This window comes from Neofelis nebulosa, chromosome X (genome assembly GCF_028018385.1).
Source record: "Neofelis nebulosa isolate mNeoNeb1 chromosome X, mNeoNeb1.pri, whole genome shotgun sequence".
Taxonomy (NCBI): domain Eukaryota; kingdom Metazoa; phylum Chordata; class Mammalia; order Carnivora; family Felidae; genus Neofelis; species Neofelis nebulosa.
The window spans coordinates 118363-146052 of record NC_080800.1 but is presented as its reverse complement, the minus strand read 5'-3'; the positions used below and the strand labels follow the sequence as shown (position 1 = coordinate 146052).

Here is a 27690-nt window from a genome sequence, read left to right as displayed (position 1 = left end):
ATAAAAAATAACAAAATGAAGTAAAACAAAATTAAATGAAGTTACATTAAATTAAATGAAAATTAAATAGGGACGCCTGGGTGGCTCAGTCGGTTAAGCAGCTGACTTCAGCTGGGGTCATGATCTCACGGTTCGTGGGTTTGGGCCCCACGTCGGGCTCTGTGCAGACAGCTCAGAGCCTGGAGCCTGCTTCGGATTCTGTGTCTCCCCCGCCCCCCTCTCTGCCTCTCCTCTGCTCACACTCTTGTCTTCTCTCTCTCAAAAATAAACATTAAAAAAATGAATAAAGTACAGAACCTTTGCTTCACGTCCACATGAAGAGACTTAAAATACCAGAAAACTGAACGGTTTGACCCAGGATGTTAAGTTATAAAGCAACAATAAAGTGCGGCCCAGCGAGGCAGGTGAAGAAACCTCCCCGTGACCCGGGGAACCTGCTCCTTCAACACCGGGCCCTCCACACCGTGTTGCCCAGATGTGTCCGTCACTTGAATGACAGAAACAGAAATCCACGAACGAGGCGGATTTCGTGGGATTGAACAGTCGCGAGGAGCGTTCCGGACACAAACGGAAGGTACTCGTGGGCCGGACGTGGCCAGGAACTATGGCCACGGGGCGTTCCGAGGACGCAGCATCATGTCGGGCGCCGTCCCCTGCGGGCTTCGAGCTTCCAGTTCCTGGGCCTCGGGCCGCGCCTGGAATGATGGCATCCGCATACCGAAAACATAAGCGGATGTTCTGGAAGATGACCCCTTGCACCTGAAGGGACCACACTCCAACACGGAGGAAAGCGTCCCCTTCAAGACTACCCTGAGAAAGCCTAATGTCCTCCTCCATCGGAGGCAGAATGCTCCAGAACACGAGACACACAGGAACCCCAGGGAGCCCTTCTTGGGGAGAGGAACACCCACACAGCATCGGGGTTCACCGTTGGGCTGAGAAGCTGAAAGGGCCAGCACCGTCAAGGTCGTGTGCGCAACGCGGGACTTGTGACGTTGCGTCCACGCGGCTGGATCCCCAGGTACTGGGGAAGTGGAGCAATGCTGTCCTGCCCCTCACGGGGAGCACGGCCTCATGCACGCCCTCGGGGGGAGGGGGGTTTCACTCCTGGAGGCGGCCAGCCGCCAGGAGAATTTACTAAGCACGTTGCCCCAGAGGGTGGGGTGTGCTGCCCCTGGGCCGCAAGGAAAACCCGTTTGGGGCAGAAATTTGCATGAGGCCATGCATGGGAAAGGCAGACGTGTCAGCGGGACACCGGCGCCCTCCCCCCGCCCCCCCCCCCCCCCCCCCGTGGTTCTTCCTAGACACCGCATGCTGCACAAACCTAAAGTGCCCTGCCAGGCTGCCGGCCCCACTTTTCCAACCACATCCCCTCACTTCCTCTGTCTGTGCCCCAGATTGGTCTTTCTCGCCGTGTCTCCCACGTTTTCGTTATGACCGTGTCGGTTAAGGTGATCTCTGCCCGGTGGCGGGGACTCACTGACAGCTCAGGGGATGGTTAGCATTTTTTTTTTTTTTGAGGGATACGGTATGTTTCAGTTAAGGCACGAGCACTGGTTTTCTGGACACCACGCGATCGGTGCGTGGTTAATAGACTACTTCGTCAACACACAACTTTTGTATGTCCCGGGAAACCAAAAAATTCATCTGACGCACTTTATTGCAGTTTCGCTGGACCGAAACCCACAGTATCTCCAGCGCATGCCCGTGTCGGCTCAGGGGTCGGCTCGAAGCCCAGGCATGTGGGCTTGGCGAGCGCGGGCTGGATGATGGCGTTGCTTTGCTCGCATACAGCGTGTGCTCCCGAGCCCGTCGTTGCCGTCTCTGATTAGGAATCTGCTAGCCCTGAGGGGGGAGCCGCAAGGCCCCCAGACGCCAGAGCGCCATGAACAGAGAAAAGAACAAAATAGAGTTCGCATCTTGGGCAAATAGAGACAGACAGACGGACAGACAGACCCTAAGAAACCACAGAACAAGGATGTTGGAAAACTGACCACTGCCCAACGTGGTCCTGGGAGAGGAGTGGCACGTGTGCCGGAGAGGGGAAACCCCCGCACCACTTGACCTAATTTCCGGGGATGCCTGAAGGTGGCCTCCTGGCGGGCCCCGGGATGCCATGGCAGCACCCAGGGTGGGCACCCAGCTGCCCGTCACGCGTGCGGGCCCACACTGGCTCGAAGAGAGCGCCAGGGAGGCATCTGGAAAGTGAGTGAGTGAGTGCCAAACACCTCCTTCGAGGGCCCTCTGCTCCTTCCATCCCTGTGGGAAAAGCCAGAATAGAAGCAGCCCCAGGAACCGTGGCCTGGGGACAAGCGAACGTGCGGTGGTTTCATCGGAAACAACAGTATCTCTTCCCCGTTTTAGTGGTTTTCTCTGTGGATCGGACATGCCCAGTCCTACCCCACAGACACGGTACTTTCGGGCTTTATGCAGCTCTGGGAAAGTGTCATAGGTCATCCTGCTGCTGCCACAGCCCCAGGCAAGGGGATGCCCCACGGCAGCCACGGCAGCCACGGCAGCCACGGCTGCAGCTAAACCTGAAGAAGCAGATCCCAGGTTCCGGGTCCTTCTTCCTCCGAGGATTCGAGCACACGTCTCTGCTGGTCACCAGCGTGTGCTTTCCACTCCCGCCCCCAGGAGCCGCGAGGCTGGGTGTCACCTGCGGGGGGCGCTCCGTGGATGGGGGAAGGTGGACCCTGCCCCGCGTCCCCCCCCCACCACCTGTGCCCGTGTCAGCATCGCAGCAGCTTGTCGTTGAGCCTGATGACGTCGCTGACAAACGTGTCCGCCCCGATGAAGTCCCCCGCGATGATGTTGGTGCACCGCACGCCCGGCCCAGGGCACTGCTCACGCACCCACGCGCGCAGGTACGGCAGGTTGGGGAGCGTCATCTTCTCCAAGGACTCGGACGGGTGCGCCAGGATGTACGTCAGGTTCTCCGTCAGGTTGATGCCAGCCACGAACAGCCCGCCTGGAACAGGAAGGAGAGGAAGCTGGAGCCACTGCCGTCAGGCTCCCCCGCCCTCGTGTCCACACGCTTCTGAGCACAGACTCTCAGAGCCGCGTGCAGATTAGGGTTCCGACGGCAGGGACACACGTGTCCACATCAGTGCCAGACTCCTGCCACCCAGCATGGGGACAGATAATGTCCGCAGGGACGTGCATGTCTTGATTCCCGTGTGGTGGACGGAATAACGTCCCCAGAGATGACCATGCCCCGACCCCCCACATGACGGACACACTCATGTCCCCACAGACGTCCACCCCTTGACCCTGAGCGGCGGACACACGAATGTCCCCAGAGATGTCCCGCGTGCTGGACGGAATAGTGTCCCCAGCGACGTGCACGTCCCACCCGTGTGCTGGACACAATAACCACTATTTGTCACAGCGGCAAATGGACACTCACACACCGCGTGTCAGCCAGTAGATTTCGGGGGGGTGGCCCAGAATCCTCAGACACATCGCAGAATCTCTGGGAGGGGCTCAGCCCCTGTGTGGGTGGCAACCCCTGGACAAAGGTGTGGGAGCCCCCCACCCCCACCACAGGCGAGTTGGCAGGCGGCCACGGTCAGACGTTCGGTGTCTCCGCCGACGGTTTTCCTTGTAACCCTCAGAGCGCACGCTTGTCAACCGGAGAAACACGAGAGCGCGAGATACCACGTCCCAACCTGCTTCTCGGGTGGCCTTGGCCCGGGGCCTTATGTCCGTCTCTCGGGTTACAACATGGCTTCTGAAACAGGTTTGTGAGCACACAGAGGCATGACAGTGCGAGCAGGAGGCATGCTCGGAGTGTGTGGGTGCGTGCGGAGCGCGTGTGGGTGTGTGTGCAGCCTGTGTGTGTGTAGAGGGCGTGTGGGTGCGTGTAGAGCGCGTGGGTGCGTCTAGAACGTGTGTGGGTGTGTGTGACGCGCGTGTGGGTGCGTGTAGAGCGCGTTTGGGTGCACGCAGAGCGTGTGAGTGCGCGTGGATGCTTGTGGAGCGCATGTGGGTCGGGCACCGCCCGCGTGGGCGCGTGTGCAGCACGTGTGGGAGTCTGCACCGCGCGTGTGGGCGCGAGCACCGCACACTGCCCACGACGCGTGTCGCACAGCTGCAGCGCAGAGCCGGGGCAGGCTGTGCACCCGAGTCTCCGCACCTCGCTACCGATACCACAGGTGCGTGTCCACGCACGTATACACACGTAGCTGTCTCCTGGATGTGCGTACGTGCGTACGTGCGTCTGTACGTGACGTGGGGAATTAAAGCAAAAAGGAAACGCAGACACGATGGAATTTCTTACAACCTGCAGCCCGCTGACGATCACTGGACAGCGCTCGCCGGGTCCGCGATTTCTCCGGGAACGTCCTCTGTCCTAACGTCCAGGCTTCGCTAGAGGGAAAAACACCCGTAGCCTGACGCCAGCCGGGCCTCCAGGATCCCTGAGGGTCCCTGATCTTCCTTGGCATACGACGAAAGTCCTTCTGGGCGCTTGCGTGACCTCACCGCCCCCGGCTCACGAGTGTATAACCAGCCTGTCCTCCATCCCAGAGCAGCACTTCCCGCCCACGGCCCGGTCCCTGCGCTTTAATAAAGCCACCTGTTGCACCAAAAACGTCTCGAGAATGCTTGCTGGGCTGCCGGCTCCGAGCCCCAACACTTTCCACATCAGCCCGGACCTAAGCGGCTCTGGCAGGATGTGTCTGGCCCAGGCCAGCAAACTCCCTTGCGATAATTATGTAGACAGGCGTCCTCCCGATGGCACCCGGGCCGTCCTAGCAAAGGGGACGCTGACCCTGTCTGTTCCTCGTCAAATAGACGCAGGGGCTTCTCCCGAAGTCATTTCCCGGGATAACGGCCGCGATCATCGGAGCCAGCTGTGGTTAGTCTGCCTCGGGACGGGGACTTTCTGGAATGTTCCCAAGCAGCTGTGAAAACAGCACGCGTCCACTGTGGTGGAAAACCCCACGGGGTCTGCTCATCTGTCCGAGCCTACGAGGCTTAGAGTCCATCGGGAACCCCTTTCTCTGTCTGCCTTCTGGGGCGTCTCTCCTCTTTTGCCTCTGCTCCTTATTTTGCACCACCTTGGGTGGTCCGGTTCCTGGCCCACCACCGGTTCCTGGCCCAGCTCCGAGCCCGGGCTCCCCCTCCCCTCCCGCGAGGAGCAAACACCAGCCCCGGACTCACAGCGCCCACTTCAGAGATCCCTGCCCGCATCCTGGAAAAACTGACAGTGGGGAACAAGCTGATTGACTTTCAAATGGACACAAACGGAATATAATTCGGTATTTAAACGAATTTAAATTTGTCCGTTTACTTAAGATGCACCTGTCTTTAGACTCATGAGCCTTAAATACCACGCTGCTATTCTATTCGGGCTCACTAAAGGTGAGGTCAGGTCGTGTTATCTCTGTCGCAACTGGTCAGCAAAAAGACGACCTAAAATGATGCTTGATTTCTGTCTCAGTTTTCACGGGTGTTGTTAACATAGCTGGCAAAGTCTGTGGTGACCCGAGACTTTTAAAGCTTTGCTGCGATGACAAATTGGACTGAATTCCTTGGACATCCAGACCTTTCCCTAATAGGACGTGGCCCTGAAGCATGGATTGATTACTGAACGTAGGTTTGTGGTTTTCGGCTTCTTATTGCAGAGAAACTCAGGGCATTTAAATCTGCTGGAAAACATGCTTTGTGCTTAAATGTTTTCATTTAATTTGTGCTTTAAATTTTAGATTCATAAATCTGCCATCTAGAGACTTCTGGCTGAACAGTTTACAATTGGTTACCAGTTAATTTCCACTGGAGACTAAGGTTTCTAACACGAAAAATTCTGCTAAATGGGGCGCCCGGGTGGCTCAGTCGGTTAAGCGTCTGGCTTCGGCTCAGGTCATGATCGCACGGTTCGTGGGTTCAGGCCCCACATCGGGCTCACGGCTCTCAGCACAGAGCCTGGAGCCGGCTTCACATCCTCTGTCTTCCTCTCTCTCTGTCCCTCCCCCACTCACAGTCCTTCTCAAAAATAAATAAACATTTTTGAAAATGCTGCTAAATGTAATTAACCCTGATGGAAATAAGGGAAACAACACTGGATGAAAAAAAAGGTGTAGAGGGTTTAAGAAGGGAAATCTTTGGAAAGGAATTTTGTGTGTGGTCAGGACTAAAGTTGAAATGCATGGATTTTTCTTATGTGTATTTATTTTGATGGGGCGCCTGGGTGGCTCAGTCGGTTGAGCGTCCGACTTCACCTCAGGTCACGATCTCGCGGTCCGTGGGTTCGAGCCCCGCATCGGGCTCTGGGCTGATGGCTCGGAGCCTGGAGCCTGCTTCCGATTCTGTGTCTCCCTCTCTCTCTGCCCCTCCCCCGTTCATGCTCTGTCTCTCTCTGTCCCAAAAATAAATAAAGGTTAAAAAAAATATTTTGAGAGAGAGAGAGAGAGACGCTCCACACTGTCAGCACAGAGCCCGATGTGGGGCTCAAACTCACAAACTGTGAGATCATGACGTGAGTTGAAACCAAGAGCGGGATTCTCAACCAACTGAGCCACCCAGGCGCCCCATAATGAGTGGATTTTAAAAGTACACTGGTATAAGTTTGAAATTCTGATTTCTCTGTTCTAAAAAAGGACTTTTTTTGGCTTGTTAGTCTGCTTTGGATAAGAACATGTAAACAAAGGTTTTTTTTTTTTTTTCTGTTACCTGCTAAGAAAGCCAGTTTCTACATTTTCTGTTTATCAGGTCTTTGATTACTTAAATCTCAGTGTTGAAAGAGCTAAGTTTTGCTAATAACTGTATAACCCTACACACTTGCCTTTGCAATCTTTTACTGCCTCCTTGGTTAAATAAGTAACTTTGTGATGGTAGGTAATCCTATTAAGGCGTGTGCTTTGTAACTTCTTTAAGGCTTTTTAAACAGACTTCCCCAAGATTTAAATTGTAAAGAAAGTCTTTTTGGCCAATTAGATTTGCTTCTTTGGTACCTTAGGTGACTCAGGAAGCATCATTAAACAAAGAATAGGTCTTAGGGCAAATGCTAGAACTCTTCTGGAGACTCCGCAATTCCTAAAGTGTTTTTTTTTTTTAAGTTTATCTGCTTTTTGCACCAGCGAGCTTGAGCAGGGGAGGGTCGAAATCAAGAGTCGACACTCATCGGACCGAAATGACTTAGCCACCCAGGCGCCCTGAAATTCCTAAAGTTTTAACGTTTTGTTATGAGGCCATCGCTTGATATTCTGATTACTGACGTGTTCGGTGTCACAGAAATAGCCGAATTTCCCTGCCAGCTACGTTGTAATCTCTCATCAGATCTTTAACCGTGTCCCTTTCCGAGTCTTTCCTCATTTATCGTTATTCTCTTGTGACAATGGGTTTCATCTGCAAGGGAATTCGTAAAAAGGGATTTTGACAGATATAGGTTTTTGACATGGGTAAAATCCTAAAACTGAAATTGGTAAAAATTCCCAGAACTAACCAAAAACGTTTGCTCTTCCAGATTAAGGAAACTTTCTCCTGAGAGATCTATAAGTTACAGGAATATGGTAAAGTTTTAATTTGTGAACAGACTAAAGCTTCTAACTTTTCTCTCTCCCTGAACCCTCTGAAATTCACAAACCCTCAGTGAGTCTTCTTTCTTTCCTGGCAATGAGAATCATTTACATAAGTTCGATAAGAACCCGTTCTTGTCCCAGGACGCCATTGGGACCACTGGTTATTTTACGAAGGCTTTGACCGGAATGTCCTATTTGCGAGTGACCTGTGTAGACTCACGTAGGACCAGACAGCTCTAAGGAACTAAGGTTGACTTTACGAAACACGGAGCCATTGAGCCCCTTAGAAACGTTGGCCGGGTACCTGCTCACAGAGCTCCCAGCAGCCTCACCAGGCGAGTACAGGTCACTTCCTGGCAGGTGCAGGAACCTCAGGATATTTGGGGACCTCGTGACGAGGAGTTGGCCCCATTCTACAGGTACAGCAGGCAGGTCTGACGGAAGTACTTGGCTTGGCTTCTGGCCTGGAGAAGCTATGCTTGGTTCAGTTGAGAGATTGCTTACGAAATTCGCAAAGCAAATTTTGAAAAATCTGTATGGCTTATCACTATTCCTGCTGAGGTGATGTAAATAATTAGGCCAAGTTTATTAGCACTGGATTCGGTTTACAAACAAATGAGTCTTGACTTGGTACTTCTCCAAATGAGGGTAATTGCAGGGAAAAATTATGTTTCAACAACACGTCTTTGTAAATACTAATTTTTTTTTTTTTTTTTAGTTTTTTGGTTTTGTTTGTTTGTTTCTATTTTTACGTCTAGATTGAGAGAGAGAGTTGGGGGGAGGGGGCACAGGGAGAGAGACTGAGAATCCCCTCAGTCGGTGAGTTCGAGCCCCGTGTCAGGCTCTGGGCTGATGGCTCAGAGCCTGGAGCCTGTTTCGGATTCTGTGTCTCCCTCCCTCTGACCCTCCCCCATCCATGCTCTGTCTCTCTCTGTCTCAAAAATAAATGTTTAAAAAAAAAAAAAACCCAAAGATCTAAGTGTCAACATTGTTCAGGGAGGAAAGATGTGGGAAACAAAGGCAGAAATGCGGATTAAATGTCCTTATAACCTGCGGCCTTGGGCGAACTCTTGACAGCCTCAGAGTGAAACATCTCTCCAGCAACCCCCTACCCTCTTAAAGTTCCTGTTGCTAGAGGGGAAATGACCTTAGCTCCACAATAGCCAGGCCTCCAGCCTCCCGAGTCCTCGTTAGCATATGAAAGTCCTTCTGGAACTTCCTTCCCTTCACCTCCCCCACCTCCCAAGTATCAGTCACCCCTCACAACCCCGTTCCGCCCACAGTCCTGTACCCCCGCTGTAATAAAAGCACCTGTTTGCACCCAAGACAGCGCAACAATCCTCTTTCTTGGCCGTCGGCTCAGAACCCCAACACTTCAAACCACGTCATGTGTATGGACTTATCTGTACCTCTGAGCATCCGTGCACACATGTACACGTACCCACGTACAGACACGTGCACACAGCCACACACGTGTCCATATATGTTACGCGCGCACACACACACACACACGCGCACTACATGACTTCTAAAGTTCTTCCCTAAGAGCCGAAAGCAAACTTGTGAGTGATAACGTGTGTGTGAGCCCTGCAGGTGCCATGTGTGACCGACCCACAATGCTCACCTGGGCGGCCACACCTCTTCATGTGCTCCAGGTAGTGGATGAGCTCCTGGGGTTTCACCTGGTCCCCCCACCAGTAGGGGATCCCAGGCCACAGCTCCCTGTGCCGGCTCACGACACTCGCCTCCTCGTAGGACAGAATGACCTGCTGGCCGCGTGTCCACAGCTGGTTCAATGTCGGCACCTCCTGGAGAGGAAGGAGGAGTAGCGGGCACCTGAGAGAGACTGGTCAGAGAGGGTGAGAGACTGATGGTGGAGGATGGGGGTGAGAGACTGATGGTGGAGGATCGGGGAGTGAAACAGGCTGATGGTGGAGGATGGGGGTGAGAGACTGATGGTGGAGGATGGGGGTGAGAGACTGATGGTGGAGGATGAGGGTGTCTGAGAGAGACTGATGGTGGAGAGAGGGTGAGAAAGACTGATGGTGGAGGATCGGGTGTCTGAGAGAGATTGATGGTGGAGAGAGGGTGAGAAAGACTGATGGTAGAAGATGGGGGTGAGAGACTGATGGTGGAGGATAGGGGTGTGTGAGAGACTGATGGCGGAGGATTGGGGAGTGAAACAGACTGGTGGTGGAGGATGAGGGTGAGAGACTGATGGTAGAGGATGAGGGTGAGAGACTGATGGTGGAGGATTGGGGAGTGAAACAGACTGGTGGTGGAGGATGAGGGTGAGAGACTGATGGTGGAGGATTGGGGAGTGTGAGAGACTGGTGGTGGAGAACAGGGTGAGAGAGACTGATGGCGGAGGATCGGGGTGTGTGAGAGACTGATGGTGGAGGATGAGGATGAGAGACTGACGGTGGAGGATGAGGGTGAGAGACTGATGGTGGAGGATCGGGTGTCTGAGAGAGACTGATGGTGGAGGATCAGGGTGTGTGAGAGACTCATGGTGGAGACTGCGGTGAGAGAGACTGATGGTGGAGGATCGGGGTGTCTGAGAGCAACGGTGGTCGGTTATCAGGGTGTCTGAGAGACGCAGGGATGTGGCATCATTTGGGTGCCTGTAGTAGGGACATGGGGGCGGGGCAGGCAGTATCTACAACTGCTCCTTGGCCTCTGGAATGTCTGTGACCCAGACAGAGGTGTTACCAACAGCACCCTGAGCTCACGCTGTCCCCCCCAGAGGCCCCGCCCGTCAAATAGCCAGGTGTGTCAGGAAGGTCAAGCACGTGTTACTACAAGGACCAGTGCTCGAAGGACCAGTGATCTTGTACGTGGACGTCCCACCCTCTTCCGTCTCCCCTCTGTGACGTTCCCTCTGGAGACTCAGCCTGGCGGCCTGTCCCCTAACAGCTGCTCCTGCCACCTTCCCTCAGAAGCCCCAAGCACCTGGGTGCCCTGGGTCACAGCAGCCCCACTGTCTTGTTTTGGCCCCAGACCAGGCTTATAGGACGAACTTGGAGAAACGCCCAACAGAGTGATGTAAAATGGACCCCAAATGGATATGGAGTTAACTTTTCAGCTTCCCGGAGACCCAGGGAGGGTCACTCCAGCCGTCGCCAGCAAATGGCACCAATTATCTGGATCACAAAGACCAGGTGTGTTGTGGGCTCAACCGTGTCCCCTCTGAATTCTTAAGTTGAAGTCCTCACCCCGATACCCCAGAACGTGACTGTATTTGGAGGTGGGGTCTTGAAGTAGATAACGGAGGTAGAATCAGATCATTAGGGTGAGCCCTGATCCAATAGGACTGGAGAAGGGCGATGAAGACACAGACATGCCCAGAGGGACGACCACGTGAGGACACAGGGGGAAGACGGGTCTACACGCCCAGGAGACAGGCCTCGGCCCTGCCTGGACCTCAGACTCCCAGCCTCGTCCCCGCCTGGACCTCGCACTCCCAGGTTGTGTACGTGGCACAGTGGTGCCAGGGGCACTCTGTGGGCGGGGGGTGGGCAGTGGTCTTTCTCCTTGGGCGCATCACAGAGAGCACTCCAGCAGCGCCCCCACCCCCAGCACGGGAATTATCTCACCATCATGCACAGCAGAACCAAGCAGGCAGGGGAGTCTACAATCATACTCCTGCCCCCCACCTGCGCCAAAGGGGCCCTTCCTACCCCTCGGGGACACAGCGTGTCCCCAAGGATGTTGTTGATGAATCGTACTCCTGCCCCCCACCTGCGCCAAAGGGGCCCTTCCTACCCCTCGGGGACACAGCGTGTCCCCAAGGATGTTGTTGATGAATCGTACTCCTGCCCCCCACCTGCGCCAAAGGGGCCCTTCCTACCCCTCGGGGACACAGCGTGTCCCCAAGGATGTTGTTGATGAATCGTACTCCTGCCCCCCACCTGCGCCAAAGGGGCCCTTCCTACCCCTCGGGGACACAGCATGTCCCCAAAGATGTTGTTGATACAGGCCACTAGGTACTCATGCAGGTTGTCCGTCAGGCCATCGAAGTCCCTGCAGGCCAGGATGACCACCTCCTGGGGGTGGCTCTCCAGCCACTCTGAGATCTCTGTGAGGGTGTCCTGCACAAGAGAGAGAGGGGCTCAGTCGGACCACCGTCCCGAGGGGGGCCAGGAAGCTGAGGACACTCCCACAGGCCCAAGGGCTTTCCGCAAACGGAACCCACTGGGCAAACGGGCCTGGGTCCTGGGCCAACAAATAGCCAATGCAGCCTCACCAACAACCGTGGGCCGCCAGCCATTATTCTCGGGGAGAAGCATATGCTTGCGTGTGTGTATGTGTGTGTGTGTGGTCATGTGTGTGCACCCTCACTGCACAGGGCACCCATGTGTGCAAAGGTGTGAAGTCTGCAAGTACAGGGAACACGCAAAGCCCGGCAAGTGGCATGTGGAGTGAGGTCCCCGGAATGGTGTCACCCGGCTCCAGGCGTCCTGGACGGCAGGGGGGAGTCAGGCTGAGCAGGACGGTGACTCCTCATATTCGGACTTCAGAGCCACGCAGGTTGTGGCGGAGGAGACAGTGCAAGACGCCCCAGGCCCCAAACAAAGGCAGGAAGACAAGCGGCCCCAGGTTTGCAAAACCCAGGAGGTCAAAAATCGTAACCTCTGGACTGCTGGACCCCACAAGGGTGCGCATCACCGCGTGCAGGCCTCCCCGCGGCAGCCCTCCAGCACCCCAGCCCCTCCCTGAGCCAGCCGCCCCGCCCCCCCTCCGCGACCTCGCACTCCTCCCCTCCCCCCTTCTCCCGCGCCCCCTCTCCTCAACCCCGTGACCCCCTGCACCCCCCACACCTCCACCAGCGCAGTCGAGTACACCATCCCCCTCCCCCGCCCCCCACCTCCCCCTCCGCCCCTCCCCCCTGCCCCTCCCCCCCCCCCCCCCCCCCGCACCTCCACCAGCGCAGTCGTGTACACCATGTGCACGAAGTGCAGGTTCTTCTCCGAACCCTCCGGCATGTGCGCGACCCGCAGGTCCAGGTACCGCACCCCGGCGTCCAGCTGCTCCGTGACACCCAGCACCTGTGGACAGAGCTCCGTCGTCGCTGCTGGGGGCCATGGGGCTCCCGCCTCGGCTCACTGCCCCCGTCCAGGGCTCACGGTCCGGCCGGAGATGCCCCGCTCTGGGCCACGCTGAGGTCGAATCAAGAGCTGTTCCAGGTGCCGGCTGCGGTCCGGACGCCGCGCACGCCTGGCACTCGGGCACATGCTTTCGGGTGACACTGGCCACGGTGAGCCACAGACGGAGCCTGGGGAGGCCCTGTCCTGCCGTCCACGCCCCCTCGGCGCTGCCCTGCAGGGTCCCGCCTCTCCCCCTCGCCAGGGGCGGGCACCGGGAAGGAACGCTCTCTGGGCCTCAGCAGCCCTGAGCCAGGCCCCCAGGGCCGCACCTGCACCCTTGGCGGTCAGGATGCGCGGAGGAGGGTCAGCGGAGGTGGGCACCGTCCCCACGCCCCCCACGCCGCAAACAGCAGGAGGACAGGCAGGAAGGAATCCAATCCACAGAGGGTAAAGGAGGGAAAGGCCGCACCCTCCCACACAACGTGACAATGGAAAAAGTGAGAGTTAACTTGAAAGTAATTTGTACATCCTTGCGGCCCTGCAGGGAGCCAGGGTCCCTCCTGTGAGCCCCCCTGTGGAAACATGCAGCACTCGGGTTGAGGAGGCTACCTAGAGGCTTTCGTGTCCCCTACTGTGTGTGCGTGGGGCGGGGGGGCGAGGTCCAGCCAGGTGCTCCCCCCTCTCCCCCCACCGTGCAGAACCACCTGCGAGGGGCCTTGACGCCCAGGTCGGCCCTCGCTCAGGGACCCCAAGCTCTCTGCAGGAGCGGACTCCGGGGAGAGGAAAGCACCCAGCTGGCTACTCCCCGGGGCACAGGCTTGTGCCTCGGGTGGGCTGAGGTCGTGGACGGACAGGACTGAGAAGTGAACATGTTCTCCCGTAAAACACCCCTTCACACGCGTATGGTGTCTTTTCAGAACGTAAACTAGGTGCTCGTGGTGTCAGTATTAGTAAAGCCGTGGGATCTGAGGAGGTCGTCACAGGACGCACGCGCGGTCTGACCGCCCAGGGCGGATCCCTGCCTACACCTGGGGACGCAACACAGAGGCTGCGGCCGAGAACCTCCCTGGAGCTGGATGGGGCGTTCCTGCCCCTTCCCCTCGGTATGTGAACTACAAACTTAACATGATGCCCTCCCCGGTGCTTCTTCCCTGAACGGTGTGCATTAGCGATGACACCGTGTGACCTGGGGCGTTCTGCAGAAACTCAGGGTGTGCACACCTTCCCGGCTGTGGATGCACCCCATATGCTTTCCTGTGGCCGGTGCTTATGAACCAGCAGTTCTGGTTATTTCCTCAACCGATTCCCTGGAGGCACCCAGACTTTACAACAGCATACCCCCCACCCAGACCTCCTCATGGCCCCCAGCACCATGAGACCCCAGCACCACGGGGACCCAGCACCACGAGACCCCAGCACTGTAAGGCCCAGCACAAGGAGACCCCAGCACGGAGAGACCCAGCCCTGTGGGGACCCAGCACTGTGGGACCTCAGCACCGTCCAGGACCCCAGCACCACGGGGACCCAGCACCACGAGACCCCAGCACTATAGGGCCCAGCACAAGGAGACCCCAGCACGGAGAGACCCAGCACTGTGGGGACCCAGCACTGTCCAGGACCCCAGCACTGCTGGGACCCATCACCACTCAGGACCCCAGCATCACAGGCCCCCAGCACCATGGGACCCAGGACCACGAGACCCCAGCACTATAGGGCCCAGCACAAGGAGACCCCAGCACGGAGAGACCCAGCCCTGTGGGGACCCAGCACTGTCCAGGACCCCAGCACTGCTGGGACCCATCACCACTCAGGACCCTAGCACCACGGGACCCCACCACCACGTAGGACCCAGCACCATGGGGACCCAGCACCATGAGACCCCAGCACCACGGGGACCCAGCACCACGAGACCCCAGCACTATAGGGCCCAGCACAAGGAGACCCCAGCACGGAGAGACCCAGCCCTGTGGGGACCCAGCACTGTGGGACCTCAGCACCGCCCAGGACCCCAGCACTGCTGGGACCCATCACCACTCAGGACCCCAGCATCACAGGCCCCCAGCACCATGGGACCCAGGACCACGAGACCCCAGCACTATAGGGCCCAGCACAAGGAGACCCCAGCACGGAGAGACCCAGCCCTGTGGGGACCCAGCACTGTCCAGGACCCCAGCACTGCTGGGACCCATCACCACTCAGGACCCTAGCACCACGGGACCCCACCACCACGTAGGACCCAGCACCATGGGGACCCAGCACCATGAGACCCCAGCACCACGGGGACCCAGCACCACGAGACCCCAGCACTATAGGGCCCAGCACAAGGAGACCCCAGCACGGAGAGACCCAGCCCTGTGGGGACCCAGCACTGTGGGACCTCAGCACCGCCCAGGACCCCAGCACTGCTGGGACCCATCACCACTCAGGACCCCAGCATCACAGGCCCCCAGCACCAGGGGACCCAGAACCACCCAGGACCCCAGCGCTGCGGGGACCCAGCTCGGTGGGACCCCAGCATCTTGGGACCCCAGCACCGCGGGACCCCATCTCCGGGACGGCAGCGAACCCGCTGACCCCTCCCGCAGGGCTCTGTGGTGACATTTCAGGCTGGCCAGTGCAAGCACCTCACACAAGTAGGGAATCTGGTTTCTCCACATTCCAGACAGGCAGGTCCCCAGAGGGATTCCTGCTGCCCTCGTGACTTGAATTCCTGCTGCGCAGCGATTACAAAGCACAGAGCCCAGGACTGGGGCCTCGGGGAACCCGGAGTTTCCAATGCACACGTCCAGGGAGCAGAGAATTCAGACCCCTGAGCCCCCCACAAGCGGCGGTGGGGGGCTGGGCTGCTCCCCAGGTGGGTCGTGCGTTGCTGCCAGAACCTGGAACCATCACGTGCCTCTCCTCCCTCACTGACACTGTGCGGTGACGGCCATACAGCCAGCTGCCTGCCCCTCCCCCACCGGGATGCCCCAGGTCACCCTGGGTCTGCTCTCCCCATTCCCCACCAGGACGCCACGGGTCACCCTGGGTCTGCTCTCCCCACCCTCCCACCAGGACCCTCCAGGTCACCCCACCCCCCACCAGGGTGCCCTGGGTCTCCCTGAGTCTGCTCTCCCCACCCCCCACCAGGACGCCCTGGGTCACCCTGGGTCTGCTCTCCCCACCCCCCCCACCGGGACCCTCCAGGTCACCCCACCCCCACCAGGGTGACCTGGGTCTCCCTGAGTCTGCTCTCCCCACCCCTAACCAGGACGCCCCAGGTCACCCTGGGTTTGCTCTCCCCACCCCCCACCGGGAACCTCCAGGTCACCCTGGGTCTGCTCTCCCCACCCCCCACCGGGACCCTCAGGGTCACGCCACCCCCCACCAGGGTGCCCTGGGTCTCCCTGAGTCTGCTCTCCCTACTCCCCACCAGGATGCCCCGGGTCACTCTGGGTCTGCTCTCCCCACCCCCCACCGGGACCCTCTGGGTCACCCCACCCCACACCAGGATGCCCTGGGTCTCCCTGAGTCTGCTCTCCCTACTCCCCACCAGGACGCCACGGGTCACCCTAGGTCTGCTCTCCCTACCCTCCACCGGGACCCTCTGGGTCACACCACCCCCCACCGGGACGCCCCAGGTGACCCTCAGACTGCACATCACCCGGACCTTCCTCTCCATGTACACCCTACCCCAGGACGACCCCCCCACCCCAGTGCTCACAATGCCCTCGGACCCCCAGGAACAGAGGCCTCGGCAGGGAGTTTGAGCAAACCCCAATCAGACAGGAGAGACTGACCCTTCCCAGGACGTGGGGACCCGGCCCCGCCTGCCCTGTCCCTCCCTGAGCATTCAGGGCAGAAACCTGTCATTGTGGGTTCTTTCTCCTCCTTTTCAAACGTGTGCACGTCTCTAAACAGGCCTCTGGACAACGGCACGGCCCAGAGGAGGTTCCCCAGGACTGGGGGCTCTGAAGTGGGATCCCGTGCGGGCCTGCCTCCAGCCGGCAAAACACCTCACAAAGACACGGGGACGTGCGTTGTTTGTGGCTGCTGGGCTGGGTTGGCCGGACGTCTGTTTTCAATAGTGTTTCCCCTGCCAGGGAGGGCACCCACCCGGCAGATGGCACTGATCGGCCGGCCCCAGGGCCCCGCGCCCCTCACCTGGGTGGTGGACCACTTGAGCACGAAGGGGCGTGTGATGCAGGGAAGGACCTTGCCCAACAGCTGCAGCAGCCGGGACTGGCTCTGTGCAATGGGCGACTTCTTGTCCAAGCAGTACGTCATGGTGTCGTGACTCCCTGCAAGCAAACCCGAGGGGACTTTGCACCCGGGAGCCCCCTCCGCCGGGCGCCCCGTGCCCGGCGGTGGGTACTGCTCCAAACTCATGCCCACCGTGCCGATGGGACAGGGTCGTCCAGGACCAGGGTGGCCCTAAACCTGGGTGTCCTTTTAAGGGACACAAGAGGAGAGACACAGACACAGAGGAGATGTCACAGGACACCACGCGGTTCCTCGCGGGGAACACCGCCCCTGGTTTCGGGGACCTTCCCGTGCCAAGTGATCCTCATCCAGCAGAGCCACCGACGTGCCCCCCTGACCTGGAGAAACACCCCCATGTCCGTCCACACTGACGTCCGTGAAGGTTTTCCAGAAACTCTTGAAGAAGAAAGGGGCACGTTTACTGGGTGCGAACGTTTGCATGTTTTACAGGGACGTCCGTATAAATAAGCACAAATACGTATAAATAAGCGAAGCTGTCAGAATCGCTGAGACCCGGTGCTGCCGATTCCACAGATCAACGCATCAGAGCACTGACTTCAAAGACGGACGCAGTTTTGCGCATCTAAGGTGTTATAACGGAGGCGTTCTGCTCGCTGGACAAAGTCAGTGAGCACCGAGATCGGGAGAGATTCCTGGGCCCTGTGTCCCATCCAGCGGAACCCACGATGTTTACAGGCTTAGCTGGAAAAACGAAGCCGTCCTGCTCTGTCGGAATGTGCCAGGAAATCTTTCTGAGGACAATCCCGAATGCAAACGTATGAAAGGAGAAGACAGGAGAAGACGGAGGCTGGAGGCAGCAGAGAAAAGAGAAAGGGATTCCCCCTGGGGCTTCCAGAAGGAGCCAGGCCTGTGGGCACTGAAAGGTCACACCCGTGCAGATTTCTGGCCCCAGAGCTGTGAGTTCACACAGCTGTTTGGAACCACACAGATTGTGGCCCTTTGTTACAGCGGCCCCAGGACACTTTCACAGCCACCTGGACACGGCGCCTTGGGGACTAGGGGCCCTTTCCCCTGTGGTGCTGGGGCGTCCCCTACCGCTCACAGCTGCCCCCGCTCCCCGGATCTGACCTCTAAGGGAGCTACTCTCCCACACGCTCCCCAGAGGCCACCTGCTTCTGCAGGGCACGGAGGGGAGGGGACGGGCCTGAAGAAGGGCATGCCCTGGGCCCTTGGTGGCTGTTCGTCCCAGAAGAGTTCCCTGCAGATCCCTTGGAACCACCCGGAAACCGCCTCCCACAAGGAAAATGGCCCCAGGGCAAACTGGAAACACTGTGATTCGGATCACCAGGGAGTGAGAGCACAGTGACACCTCTCTCCTCGAGTGGGTGTGGCCAGGGGGTCCTGACACCGATGACGGGGGCGTGGCCATAGGGCATGACATGAAGGCAGAGGGCAGTGGGAGGGCTCCCTCCCACCACCTGGTCAGGAGTCCAAGACTCAGGATGCGCCTGGAGAAGCTTGCGATGGGGAAGTGGACGGTCCCCAAGCCCAGTGACAGTCCTCACTTACATACACTCCTATACGAATGTCAGCGGAGGGCACACAGCCAGTAAGACGATACTGTGGCTCCATATTTGCTGATACAGAAAATGCAGACAATATTATGCTAAGTGAAAACGTAGATCAAAAATTGTACAGTTGGGCCTTCTTTTCGTTTATAGTATATATCTTTATATATAAAAATGGATTATCCCTATATGTAAATGGATTCACATATATATTATAATATAGAACTATAAACTGCAGGCAAATCTATATACGTCACAGACAATGTAATTTTTTTTAACTTACACGTTTGCATTTGTCTGCAATTATTATGTATTGGCTATATGAGTTTTTTGTGGCTCCCTTAACAAAGTGGGAGGCTTCAAAGAACAAAAATTAATTGTATCCCAGCTCTGGCGGCCAGAAGTCTGATACCCAGGCAGGGCAGGACCACTGAGATCCAAGGGGGCGGGACCAAAGTCCCTCCAGAGGCTCCAGCAGACGGTCCTTCCTGCCTCTTCCAGCTTCTGGGGCTCCAGGGGTCCCTGGGCTGGTGGGCCCATCCTCCTCATCTCTGCCTCTGTCTTCACGTGGCTTCTCCTCTGTGTCTGTGTCTCCCCTTCTGTCTCCTACAAGGACACCTGCCGTTGGATTCAGGGCCACCCTGACCCAGGATGGGCTCATCTCAGATCCTTCACTTACTCACATCGGCAAACACCCTATTTCCACATAAGGCCCCGTTCTGAGGCTATGCGGGATGTGAATTTGTAGGCACTAGTCAGTGCCTAGAATTGGGTTTGTGTGGTCACCCCTCAGGCCCAGCGGGGACACAGCCTGACCCCCAGGGACTCTCTCTCTCGTCTGTGAAGTCATTCGGGTGTTGGGACTCGGGCCACTGTGGGAGTCCAGCTGACAAACAACAGACAGCCATCTGGGAAATAACCAGACTGGGTCCTGCCCCATCAAGAGAAACTGCATTCGAATCAAGAATTTAAACATTTTTGAGAAGTCTTCGTAAAATCCCAAAGGAAAGCACTAGGACAGGGTGAAAACGTGGCTCAATCTGAAAAACTACAAAAATGTACCCAGGTGAGAAACCTGCTTATTTTTGAGGGAGGATCTCCAGATACCGCACGTGCACGGACGTGGAGACACGGAGTGGGTCCACTACAGCCCTTCGTTTTTGCAAAAACAAAAGGCTGGTAATGCCCACATGCTCATCAGTGGGGAGCGGCGGCCACTGGTTCCAGGGCCACTGGAGCCGCAAGGGCCCAGACGGAGCCCAGCAGGACTCAGGGCCACCAGGTAGTGCCCCGCGCAGGCCTGGCAGGCGTCCCGGAGAGAGGGGTTCTGTCCCCAGGAGGGGGGGTTCTGTCCCCAGAGAGGGGGGGACTCTGTCCCCAGAGGGGGGATTCTGTTCTCAGAAGGGAGGGTTCTGTCCCGGGGGGGGGGGGGGGGTTCTGTTCCTAAAGGGGAGGGTTCTGTCCCCAGGGAGGGGGTTCTGTCCCCAGAGGGGTGGTTCTGTCCCCAGAGGGAGGGTTCTGTTCCTAAAGGGGAGGGTTCTGTCCCCAGGGAGGGGGTTCTGTCCCCAGAGGGGGGATTCTGTTCTCAGAGGGGAGGGTTCTGTCCCCAGAGGGGGGGGTTCTGTCCCTGCTGCCCCTCTGCCCTCAGCCCCTCTCTCCCTCCCCTGCACTCCCAGCCCTCCTCGACTAGGCCTGACCTGCCAGCCAGCTGCGCTGGCCGCACCAGTCCGGCTCGAGGTGCCCCGCAGGAACGCAGTGCTCGGTCCTTACAGCTGAAGGGCTAGCGGGTTCGCTACACAGAGGGACAGACTGGCGGGGGAGCAGTACCCCAAATCCCTATGCCATCACATCTCCCCTGAGCCACACTCCCTGGGACTGTGCACATGCCTGCTGGGCCACATCAGAATGAAGGAGACGGAGAAGGGAAGACGGTCATTTGGTGCATGTGTGTGCATGTGGTGTGTGTGTGCCTGTGTGTCTGTGTGTACATGCATGTGCATGTGTATGTGTGCCTGTATCGTGTACGTGGGTGTGTCTGTATCGCATCCATGTGTGTGTGCCTGTATTGTGTGCACGTGTGTGTATATGTGTGACTGCATTGTGTGCGTGTGTGCACACATGCGTGTCTGTATTGTGTGCATGTGTGCCTATGTTGTCTGCACGTGTGTGCCTGTACTGTGTGCATGCATGTGAACACGTGTCTGTCTTATGTGCATGTGTGCACGCATGTGTGTCTGTATCGTGTTATCGCATGCGTGTGCCTGTACTGTCTGCGTGTGTGTGCACGCATGTGTGTCCGTATTGTGTGCATGCGTGCATGTCTGTGTACATGTGTGTGCACGTGTGCACACGCGTGCCTGTTTCTGTGTGCATGTGTATGTGTCGGTCTTGTGTCCATATATGTGTGCGTGCATGTGTGCATGTGTATGTGTGCTCTATTGTGTGCATGCGTGTGTGCCTATACTGTGTGCATGTGTGTGCACGCATGAGTGTCTGTGTTGTGTGCGTGCGTGTGTGTGCCTATATTGCGTGCATGCGTGCATGGTTCCTGCGGTTTCCGTGCACTCAGGCCCCACCCCATGGCCGGCCGCGCCCCTGGGGGACGCAGAAGCCCTCACCTGGGATGGACAGGTGGTGCAGAGGCACGTCCCAGAGCAGGGGGCACAGCGCCGACATCCAGTCTGCATTTGTGCCGCAGCTCTGGAAGTTGCCAGAAGCGCTTACCTGTCCGCCCATCAGGGGCCACTCGGTGCGACCTGAGGAAGGAAACAAAGTTTTGCTGACATAAACCAAAGGGCCCAGAGCCACTCTCCTGGGGGGCGCTGGCGAAGCGTATATCCCACCCCCTGCTGGTGCCCCCTGCTCCAGTCTTGTGCTAATCCCTCCACCCCGCCACCCCCGCTGCTCAGAGGGGCTCACACGCCCGTCGCCAGTCGGCCAGGTCTGTGGCTGCAGGGCTTCAATCCTGGGGGGGGTGGTGCCTTGGGGGCCCAGGTCAGCACCCTGCCCTCTGCCTCCCTGGGTTGGGGTGCTGGGCTGTGGTGCAGGGAATCTGAGATCTGTTCCCACGGAAGCCAGCGCTCCCTTAGAAGCAATGGGGAGATGTCTGGGGCTAGGGGGGAGGAGGGAAGGTCTCCTGGTCCTTAACCTAGGGCCCTGGCCACTGTCTTCCCAGCATCTGCCAGGTGATGAACACACATGAGGTGTAATTTACTCTCAGGATAAGCCGATGAGGTGGGCACAGGATATTGCCTGCCCAGAAAAGGAGCCCCAAAGACAGGAGCCCATCCTGGGTTGAGCTGTGACCCGCCACCAGATTCCCACGTGGCCCCTTCCCCCAGCACGTCTCCAGCCGTGGAAACTCTGTATGTACAGTGAGGGGGTCAGACTTGGCTTCCCTGGAAATAAGCCACTTCACCCTAAGGGTTATTTTGAGCGGAAGGAGACTGAAGAAAAGCAGAAACAAGAAAAACTCTCCTCCCTCCTCGTCTAACCCTAACCCTAACCCTAACCCTAACCCTAACCCTCGCCTGCAAGCAGGCATAAATTTCCCTCTGTGCAGCCGTCCCCTTCCATCCCCTGTACCCGGAAGGGGAGGGCACCCTCCCCAGGTCTGCACAGCTAGCCTCAAGGAGTAACACTGACCCTGCCCTTAGCCTCCCCCAGCCGGCTACCTTCTCGGGATTTAGGGTCCCTACAACCCCCAGCCCTTTCACTCTGGCTTGTCAATTCCACACAAATTCATCAACCTTTGGTGAAATGGCAGATAAGGCCTAACGTCCAACTGTCTCCCTGGGTCCGCTCCTCTTCTGGGAAGGCCTCTACAAACATCCAGAATAAACCCTGTCCCCTGTCCATCTGTCTTCTGGCATTTCACTTATTTATTTATTTATAATGTAAGCTGTGCACCCGACATGGGGCTTGAGCCAACGACTCCGGGGTCCAGGGGGCATGCTCCACTGAATGAGCCAGCCAGATGCTCCCCTCTGTGGTCATCTTATCTAATTTTATTTTTAACTTTATTTAATTTATTTTGAGAGGGGCGCCTGGGTGGCGCAGTCGGTTAAGCGTCCGACTTCAGCCAGGTCACGATCTCGCGGTCCGTGAGTTCGAGCCCCGCGTCGGGCTCTGGGCTGATGGCTCAGAGCCTGGAGCCCGCTTCCGATTCTGTGTCTCCCTCTCTCTCTGCCCCTCCCCTGTTCATGCTCTGTCTCTCTCTGTCCCAAAAATAAATTAAAAACGTTGAAAAAAAATTAAAAAAATAAAATAAAATAATTTATTTTGAGAGAGAGAGAGAGAGAGAGAGAGAGAGAGAGAGAATCACAAGCAGGATTCACACTGTCAGCGCAGAGCCTGATGTGAGGGTCAAACTCACAAACCAGGAAATTGTGACATAAGCTGATGCTCAATCGACTGAGCCACACAGGGGCCCCTCTTTGTCATTTTAAAATATATTTTTTTAAGTTTTTATTTATTTTTGATACAGAGGGAGACAGAGCATGAGCAGGGGAGGGGCAGAGAGAGAGGGAGACACAGAATCTGAAGCAAGCTCCAGGCTCTGAGCTGTCAGCTCAGAGCCTGACGCGGGGCTTGAACTCACAGACTGAGATCATGACCTGAGCTGAAGTCAGATGCTTAACCGACTGAGCCACCCAGGCACCCCCCCTCTTTGTCATTTTAATTTGCAGGTCTTGGTCCAAGAATCTAAGAGTTTAGAAAAAAATTTGTTCCTTGTCTACACTGTGTCGAGTGCACCAACAGCCAACAGTACAGTATTGATTCTCATTCTGCCTCGGCAGACAAAAGCCCAATCCCTAACCCTAACCCTACCCCCGTCCATAAGAGGGTCCTAGAGCTAGCACCCCTGCCATCCATCTTCCCTCATGGTGGGTCCCAGGGCTCTCCCAGCTCACACCCAGTCCATCAGTGTCCCTGCAGGAGTGAGTGTGGGACCCCGGCCCTCCTGTGGGGGCAGCAAACATCCAGGTGGTCTGGGGCTGGCCTATGCACACAGGAGACATTCCTCAAGGCACTGTGCCATCCAGGGGCAGATGGGCCACCGCCTGCCCTCTGGCCATGCAGGTGTCTGGAAAGTGGGCAGATCAGGGGCCGTGTAGCCCCAGCCTCAGGACCCCCTATATGTGTCGGTGGACCTCATCTGGGAGTGTGGTCAGCCCCAGCTAGGACACACAGAGCAGGGGCTGTGGCTATGCCTCTCCCAGCTGCTGCCCAGGGGGCCTTCTCCCACCCAGCTGAGCCCTCCCCAGTCCCATCCCAGCAGGGCCCACGTCTCAATGGCCCCAGGAAGAGGCCTTGGGTGAACCCTGAGATCTGCCAGGGGCTCACCATTTTGCTTCCAAGGAAAACCACTCTGTGAGTTTCAGCTGACAGGTAACGAAACACCCCCCCCCCAAGAATGTGCCCCTGGGGCATTAGGGTTCCTACCAGCTGGAGGGAGCAACAGACCCCAGAGAAACTGCCCAACGGGGCACTAGTTTGTCTGCGTGAAGGCAGTTTCCATGTAGACGTGAAATGTCCACCTGAAGAGATGCCTCTGCCCCCGCACCTGGGAGAGCTCCTCGGCGCCCCAGACCCCCAAGTCCCCTCCTCCGAGCCCAGCCCCTGGGGAAGGTCGTGGGAGCACCAGCACCCCGAGTCCTCTCTGGAGCCCAGCCCCAGGGGAAGGTCCTGGGAGCACCAGAACTCCCAGTCTCCTCCGCCAAGCCTAGCCCCTGCGAGAGTTCCTGGGAGCACCAGCACCCCAAGTCGCCTCCGCTGAGCCCAGTCCCTGGGAAACGGCCTGGGAGCACCAGCACCCCAAGTCCCCTCCGCCGACCCCAGACCCTGGTAGAGATCCTGGGTGCCCCTGCACCCCGAGTCCCCTCCGCCGAGCCCAGCCCCTGGGGAAGGTCCTGCGAGCACCAGCACCCCGAGTCCCCTCTGCCGACGCCAGGCCCTGGGAGAGATCCTGGGCGTCCCAGCACCCCAAGTCTCCTCCGCCGACACCAGCCCCTGGGAGAGATCCTGGGGGCCCCAGCACCCCAAGTCCCCTCTGCCGACCCCAGCCCCTGGGAGACATCCTGGGCACCCGGCACCCCGAGTCCTCTCCAAAGCCCAGCCCCTGGGAAGGTCCTGGGAGCACCAGCATCCCGAGTCCCCTCCGCCAACCCCAGGCCCTGGAAGAGATCCTGGGAGCACCAGCACCCCGAGTGCCCTCCACCGACCCCAGCCCCTGGAAGAGATCCTGGGAGCACCAGCACCCCGAGTGCCCTCCACAGACCCCAGCCCCTGGAAGAGATCCTGGGAGCACCAGCACCCCGAGTGCCCTCCACCGACCCCAGCCCCTGGAAGAGATCCTGGGAGCACCAGCACCCCGAGTGCCCTCCACCGACCCCAGCCCCTGGAAGAGATCCTGGGAGCACCAGCACCCCGAGTGCCCTCCACCGACCCCAGCCCCTGGAAGAGATCCTGGGAGCACCAGCACCCCGAGTGCCCTCCACAGACCCCAGCCCCTGGAAGAGATCCTGGGAGCACCAGCACCCCGAGTGCCCTCCACCGACCCCAGCCCCTGGAAGAGATCCTGGGAGCACCAGCACCCCGAGAGCCCTCCACCGACCCCAGCCCCTGGAAGAGATCCTGGGAGCACCAGCACCCCGAGTGCCCTCCACCGACCCCAGCCCCTGGAAGAGATCCTGGGAGCACCAGCACCCCGAGTGCCCTCCACCGACCCCAGCCCCTGGAAGAGATCCTGGGAGCACCAGCACCCCGAGTGCCCTCCACCGACCCCAGCCCCTGGAAGAGATCCTGGGAGCACCAGCACCCCGAGTGCCCTCCACCGACCCCAGCCCCTGGAAGAGATCCTGGGAGCACCAGCACCCCGAGTCTCCTCTGCCGACCCAGCCCCTGGGAGGTCTCGGATCCCCAGCATCCTGAGTGCCCTCTGCCGAGCCCAGCCCCTGGGAGGGGTCTGGGAGCACCAGCACTCCAAGTCCCCTCAGCCGAGCCCAGCCCCTGGGAAGGTCCCCTCGACAGCTGGACAGCCTCCACCCTCTCTGATCACATCAAGGCAGGGCTCAGGCGGGCCCTGGGAAGGAGGGGGTTGATTGCACAAAACCAGGTGAGGGCGGGTTTGCAGGCTCCCGGCCCAAGCAGGTGAGACACAGCAGCCTCCCACTCGTGACCCTTCGGGGAGGTGGCTCCGTGTCCCCGCGGCGCATCCGGAGGTGGTGGCTGGCGACAGTCACACTCAGGAAATAGCTCTTAGGTGAATAAAAGGACAGACGTGCCGCCGGCAAACCCGCGTGACATTCTGTCCCGTTCACGGGCCCCCAACGCTCCCCGACCCGCCTGCGCGCACGCAGGCTCTGCCCCAGCCCCAAGGACCCGCGATGACACCTGGGGCGCTAAGTCCTGCGCCAGCGGCAGAGCAGGGTCTGAGGACGCACCGGCATCTGCCGCCCTCACCACCCCGGAGCGGGTCGGCGCTGACCACGGCGAGTTCCCGCGGCCGCGGAGCCCGGAGTCGAGCCTGTGGCGGCCCCTCCTGCTAACCCTTCCCGTCCGGTCCGGAGGACGTGCCGTGCCCCTCTCCCGCCCCAGGCCGGGACCCCACCCCCGCTGTCCCCACCTGTCCCCAATGTCCCCGCAGGGACCCGCGACCCGCCCAGAGGCGCTCACCGCGCGCCGCAGACTCTCCAGCGGACTTTCCGGCGAGGCCTGAGTACAAGACGCGCCCCGCCCGAGCCCCAGGCCGGGACCCCCCACCCCGTCCCCACCTGTCCCCACTGTCCCCGCAGGGACGCGCGACTCGCCCAGAGGCGCTCACCGCGCGCCGCAGACTCTCCAGCGGACTTTCCGGCGAGGCCTGAGTACAAGACGCGCCCCGCCCGAGCCCCAGGCCGGGACCCCCCACCCCGTCCCCACCTGTCCCCACTGTCCCCGCAGGGACCCGCGACCCGCCCGGAGGCACTCACCGCGCGCCGCAGACTCGCCAGCGGACTTTCCGGCGAGGCGCCCTCCCCCAGCCACCGAGTCAAGCACTTCCTAAAATGCTCTGGCCTCGCCATTGGACGCCGGGAACCCCCGCCCCCGCGAGGAGGAGGGGCCGCCTCCAGACAGTCACGTCCAACCCCACACGGGCCCCAGGCTGCAGCCCCCACGTCCCAGCAGGACCCCTGCGGGGAGAGCAGGGCGCGGCGGGAGGGGGGCGTGCCCCACACGTCCCGGGCAGCCCCACATGCAGGGACCAGACCCTCCCCGAGGACGGGAAGGTGTCCCGAGGGGACCCGCGGGGTCAGCGGTCAGCGGTCAGGGACAGGAGGGTGTCCTGAGTGTGACCACGGGGTCAGGGTCAGGGGACAGGGGCAGGAGGGTGTCCTGAGTGTGACCACGGGGTCAGGGTCAGGGGACAGGGACAGGAGGGTGTTCTGAGTGTGACCACGGGGTCAGGGTCAGGGTCAGGGGACAGGGACAGGAGGGTGTCCTGAGTGTGACCACGGGGTCAGGGTCAGGGGGCAGGGACAGGAGGGTGTCCTGAGTGTGACCACGGGGTCAGGGTCAGGGTCAGGGGACAGGGACAGGAGGGTGTCCTGAGTGTGACCACGGGGTCAGGGTCAGGGGACAGGATGGGAGGACATCCTGAGAGCCTGGCCGTGCTTTGGCTGCGGTCCGTTCCGGTCAGTCTGGACCCCAGGCCCAGAGCAAACAGGACTTTCATCAGAGCTCGGATGGCCTCATGTCCTCGGCGCCTGTGACCTCTGAGGACGTGGGTCTGCAATCCGACCGCGGCCTTTACTGAAGTGTGTGGCCCTCTGGCCTGAGCGGCTCTGGTCCCCGTCCCGGCCGGGCCAGGGCGTGTGGCCTCCGTCCGCGTCGGCGGAGGCGCATTCCAGGGCACGTGCACACCTGCACAGCCACCCACCCTGACGCTGACCCCGGTGACCCGGAGCCTCGTCCCGTCGGCTCCAGGGCGCTGGGCGCTCCGCACGTGCGCCTGGTGTGGGCTCTGCCCTGCCTGCCCGAGGCCAGCCGGGACCCAGAGCGCGCACAGGACAGCCCAACGTGTGCGGCGGAACCCCGCGCGACTGCCCTCCGCGCCCTCCGCCCGCAGCGCAGTCCGGCTCCTGGGGCGGGGAGGGGCCGGGCACTGCCTCAGGGGCTCCCCGCCCAGCAGCCCCGCGGCGCCTCTTTCCGCGCCCTCTCCCCGCGGTCCCTGCCTCCTCCTCCTGCCCCCTCCCCCTTCTTTCCCCTCCTCCCTCCGCCCTCTCTTCTCCCCTCCCCTCCCTCCCCCTCCCTCCCTTCGCCTCCCTC

General features: G+C 59.2%; 1 protein-coding gene across 4 annotated transcripts; it reads right to left on the bottom strand.

Annotated features, from left to right (window-relative positions):
* Nucleotides 1–1642: 1642 nt before the first annotated feature.
* Nucleotides 1643–26431, bottom strand: PLCXD1 (phosphatidylinositol specific phospholipase C X domain containing 1). Of its 4 annotated transcripts, none has more exons than XM_058712653.1 (7): nt 26355–26431; nt 21000–21137; nt 16754–16890; nt 12443–12571; nt 11459–11614; nt 9148–9331; nt 1643–2971 (listed from the first exon to the last, which is right to left on the bottom strand). In XM_058712653.1, exons 2-7 carry the CDS (start codon nt 21115–21117, stop codon nt 2733–2735), a joined length of 963 nt encoding a protein of 320 aa, XP_058568636.1. In that variant the 5' UTR covers nt 21118–21137; nt 26355–26431; the 3' UTR covers nt 1643–2732. The 4 variants fall into 4 exon arrangements, with proteins under 4 accessions (XP_058568636.1, XP_058568637.1, XP_058568635.1 ...); XM_058712654.1 differs by lacking the exon at nt 26355–26431 and adding an exon at nt 26305–26328; XM_058712652.1 differs by lacking the exon at nt 26355–26431 and adding an exon at nt 26059–26083.
* Between the last annotated feature and the right edge of the window lie 1259 nt (nt 26432–27690).

Bases quoted from the DNA above. Each gene is read 5' to 3' on its own strand.
- PLCXD1 (XM_058712653.1), bottom strand. From the start codon at position 21,117: ATGGGCGGACAGGTAAGCGCTTCTGGCAACTTCCAGAGCTGCGGCACA. The intron at 12,572-16,753 runs GTGAGGGGCGCG...CTCTGTCCACAG, and splicing joins TCAAGTGGTCCACCACCCAG to GTGCTGGGTGTCACGGAGCA. The intron at 11,615-12,442 runs GTGCGGGGGGGG...TCTCTTGTGCAG, and splicing joins ACACGACTGCGCTGGTGGAG to GACACCCTCACAGAGATCTC.